Source organism: Alligator sinensis, unplaced genomic scaffold (genome assembly GCF_000455745.1).
Source record: "Alligator sinensis unplaced genomic scaffold, ASM45574v1 scaffold1892_1, whole genome shotgun sequence".
NCBI lineage: Eukaryota > Metazoa > Chordata > Crocodylia > Alligatoridae > Alligator > Alligator sinensis.
The window spans coordinates 378,939-382,845 of NW_005842966.1; the positions used below are offsets into that span (position 1 = coordinate 378,939).

Here is a 3,907-nt window from a genome sequence, read left to right on the forward strand (position 1 = left end):
GGGGGACTGATATTCCTGGGGTTGGGGCTCCAAGGTGGGGGTTTGGCCTGGAACCCTCCACAAAACAGCCCCTGCCACGATGCGAGGGGCACGGCCCCTCCTATTCACAGGTAATAAGGCCACCAGGTGAGGGTGGGAACCCAGGTGTCCAGGCCCCCCGCCCCCGCCATCACACCTGCTCTAATCCCTGAGCTGCACTCTCCTCCCAAAGGCAAGTGAAGAACCAAGGCAACCGGGCTCTCAGCCCCCTCCCTGCTCCTCCCATTGACTCCCCCCACCCTCCTTGGGGTCCTCCCAGCCACCAGTGGAGGTGCCATCCTCTCTCCCCCTACTCAGTCACCCCTTCCTTACCCCCTCTTCTTCCCCTTCTTCAGGTGACCCAGGACAAGATCATCTGCCTGCCCCTGCCCCCTGATGCCGCCTGCCCGTCTGTAGCCCAGGACCTCCCCAACACCTCAGGGCCTCCCCCGGAGCTCCCCCCCCGGCCCCACCTGGACCTGCAGCAGTATGGCTTTGTGAACCAACTGTGCTATGAGACAGCTCTGCCCTGGTACCCCAAGTACTTCCCCTACCTGGTGATCATCCACACCCTGGTCTTCATGGCTTGCACCTCCTTCTGGTTCAAGTTCCCTGGCACCAGTTCCAAGATTGAGCACTTCGTTTCCATCCTGGCCAAGTGCTTCGACTCCCCCTGGACAACCCGAGCCCTCTCTGAGGTCTCTGGGGATGCCCCGGGCTCCCGCAAGAAGCAGAGGAGCCCCAGGGAGGAGGCGGGGGAGTCTCGGCCAGTGCTGGAGCCGGCTCTGTCCGTATCGGAGAAGAAGGGGCCCGAGCTCCCGTCAATGCTGCTGGACCGCAAGGAAGTGGAGCAGGCCCGGGCACTGTTCGAGAAGGTGAGGAAGTTCCGGCTCCACGTGGAGCAGGGAGACATCCTCCACACCATGTACCTGCGCCAGGCCGTGGTCAAGGTGCTCAAGTTTGTGGTTATCGTGGCCTACAGTGCTGCCCTGGTGAGCACCATCCGGGGCCCTGTGCCCTGCCACGTGGCCCCAGGGGGTGCAACAGGTGCTGGGAGTTTCTGCTGCCACCACACCAAAGCCCATCTCTTCTCCAAGCTGGCTCTGGGATACCTGGGCGTCCTGGCAGCCTACGGCTCCACCTGCATCTACACACTCTACTGGGTCTTCCACCGCCCACTGAAGGTGTATTCATTCCGGGCAGCACGGTCCGAGATGGGCATGGGGGACATCCCAGATGTCCGGAATGACCTGGCTTTCATGCTGCACCTGGTGGATCAGTCGGACTCGCTCTATGCCCGCCGCCTGGCCGTCTTCCTCTCTGAGACCAGCGAGGGCAAGCTCAAGAGGCTCAAGCTCAACCATGAGTGGCCAGTGGAGAAGCTACGGCAGAGGCTCCAGCAGAACACCCGGGGCCGGTTGGAGCTGCACCTGGCCTCCCTCCCGGGCCTGCCAGATGCTGTCTTCGAGCTGCCTGAGCTGGAGGCATTGACGCTTGAGGCGCTGGGAGACATTGACATCCCACCTGTCGTGACCCAGCTGGGCCGTCTTCAAGAGCTGGGCTTGGTCAACTGCCCGGCCCAGGTGCATTTCTCCTCCTTGGTCTTCCTCCGCGACCGTCTCAAGGTGTTCATGGCCACCTTTGAGGACCTGCGGGAGACGCCGCCATGGGTCTATGCCCTCCGCGGGCTGGAAGAGTTGCACCTCTCTGGGCTCTGCGGGCTGGAGGTTGGGGGCAAGGTGGGTGGTGTGTTGGAGAACCTCCGGGAGCTGAGGAACCTCAAGGCGCTGTTCCTGCACAGTGAGATCTCCAAGGTGCCCCCAGGCCTGGCCATGCTCTCACCGCATCTCCGGCGGCTCTGTATCCACAATGCTGGCGTCCGCCTGGTGACCCTTAACACCCTGAAGAAGCTGGGGGGGTTGCGGGAGCTGGCATTGCTGAGCTGTGGGCTGGAGAGGGTCCCCCATGCTGTCTTCAGCCTGGGGGACCTGCGGGAGCTGGATCTGAAGGGCAACCGGCTGCAAGCAGTGGAGGAGATGGTGAGTCTCCAGCATTGCCGGAAGCTGGCCATCCTTCGCCTCTGGCACAACCGCATTGCCTGCCTCTCCGAGCACGTGCGGAAGCTGCGGAGCCTAGAGGAGCTGGACCTGAGCCACAATGAGGTCCAGGTGCTGCCTGCTGCCCTCTTCTTCTGCACCACACTGCGTCGTCTGGACCTGACCCACAATTGCCTTCGGGAGCTGCCACCAGGTGTGGGTGCCTTGCAGAACCTGCGACATCTGGGCCTCTCCTCCAACGCCCTGGAGACACTGCCGGATGAGGTCTTCTTCTGCCACCGGCTCAGTACCTTGCTGCTGGGGGGCAACAAACTCTCAGCCCTGTCCCCTCGTGTTGGGGCGCTTGCCACCCTCACCCGACTGGAGCTGGAAGGGAACCGGCTAGAGGCTCTGCCTGCACAGCTGGGGAGGTGCAGGGTGCTGCGACGGAGTGGTTTGGTGGTGGAAGACACCCTCTATGAGACACTGCCCCTGGAGGTCCGGGAGCAGATGGAAGAGGAGTGACTGGGGAGGGGTCTCTGGGGGTCTCAGGAGCTGGGATCGGGGCCACCAGAACAACTGGATAGGGTCTCTTGGAGCTGAGAGGTTCTTCAGAGCTTCCTGGTGCCCTGCAGGATGACAACCCAGGGGTCCAGGCTTCAAGTTTTGCTGTTCTAAGCCCAGCTCTAGAAGCTGGAGGGCAGTCTGGGGAGTTAAAGCCAGGCAGCTGGGTACCCAGCCCCCACCTGCTGACTCCCACCAGCTCCCACACACCTCCCAGAGCTGAAGAGAACCCGGCTGTCCTGGCTTCCAGCAACCTCCACCCCCCATTCTCTTCCCAGAACAAGAGAGGACCCAGGCATCCCAGCTCCCAGGCCCACCCCCTTGCTCTCACCTTCCTCCCAGGATAGCCTAAGAACCCAGGAGTCCTGACTCCCATTGCTCTTCCCATAACATAACCCCTCCAGCCCCAACTCTTCTCCCAGAGCCAGAGAGAGCTAGAGGCTCCCAATTCTCCTCTCCTCCGCACTTCGGAGCCCCCCTGCCAGCCCACAGCCCCCCCCAGGCTGGGGCCAGCTCCTGTTGGGTTTTAATTTATCCCCAATTATTTGTAGTGTAATTAACCAGCAATTAATGGGAGGGGGGGAGAAAAATAAGAAGGCCGAGAAACTTCTGCCAGGCTGCTGTGTTTCTGTGGAGAGAAGTCTTTGGTCCAGTTCCACCCAGTGGTACCCAGACTGATTCAACTGGGACGTAACAAATCACCTTCTGTCCAGGCGCTGGAAGCTACCGAAGTCCCCGCTCGGCCGGTGTTTATTGGCCAGGGAGGCCACGCCCCTCTGGGGGGCCTGGCTTAAAGAAAGCAGGGGGTGGTGGCCAAAGAAGCTGGTTTGGCCGCTGGATGTGGCAAGGTCACGTGGCTAATGGAGGCGGGGCTGTTTGCTACAGGACAGCCCGCCCGTTCGGGGTGTGGCCCCAACAGATTCCTGCCCTTCCCCCAGGGGCCTGCTACAGTGGTGTGATTCTGCGAGGGGCCCGTCAAGGGACTAGTCCCGGGGCAGTACAGACCCCAGGCTGGGGGGTGCCGAGTGCTGTGCTCAGCTCTAGGCCGGGATGGGGGCGGTTCCAGGTGCTGTACAGACTACCAGGCTGGGATCAGGCCTGAATGTATCTGGGATTCCGGTGGTTGCTATCAGAGGCACCAGTGCAGCCTGGGAAGGACGGGCTAGGCAAACTGGGCTGATCTGGAGACTAGCAGGGTGAGGGAGAATTTGATCCCAGCCTGCCAGGCCCTCTAGGGAGAGGCTGGGTGGAGACAGGACCTAACCTGTGCCTCTCCAGGTGCAAGGTGC

At 62.0% G+C, this 3,907-nt stretch overlaps 1 protein-coding gene across 2 annotated transcripts in view; it reads left to right on the forward strand.

The window, feature by feature from the left end:
• The window catches only part of LRRC8E (leucine rich repeat containing 8 VRAC subunit E), a 6,729-nt gene extending 3,384 nt beyond the window's left edge, over positions 1-3,345 (forward strand). For both annotated transcript variants that reach the window (XM_006036472.3, XM_025192756.1), the window contains exon 3: positions 375-3,345. In XM_006036472.3, the coding sequence (XP_006036534.1) occupies positions 375-2,579 (2,205 nt within the window). In that variant the 3' untranslated portion in view covers positions 2,580-3,345. The remainder of the gene's footprint in view (positions 1-374) is intronic.
• The last annotated feature ends 562 nt before the right edge of the window (positions 3,346-3,907 follow it).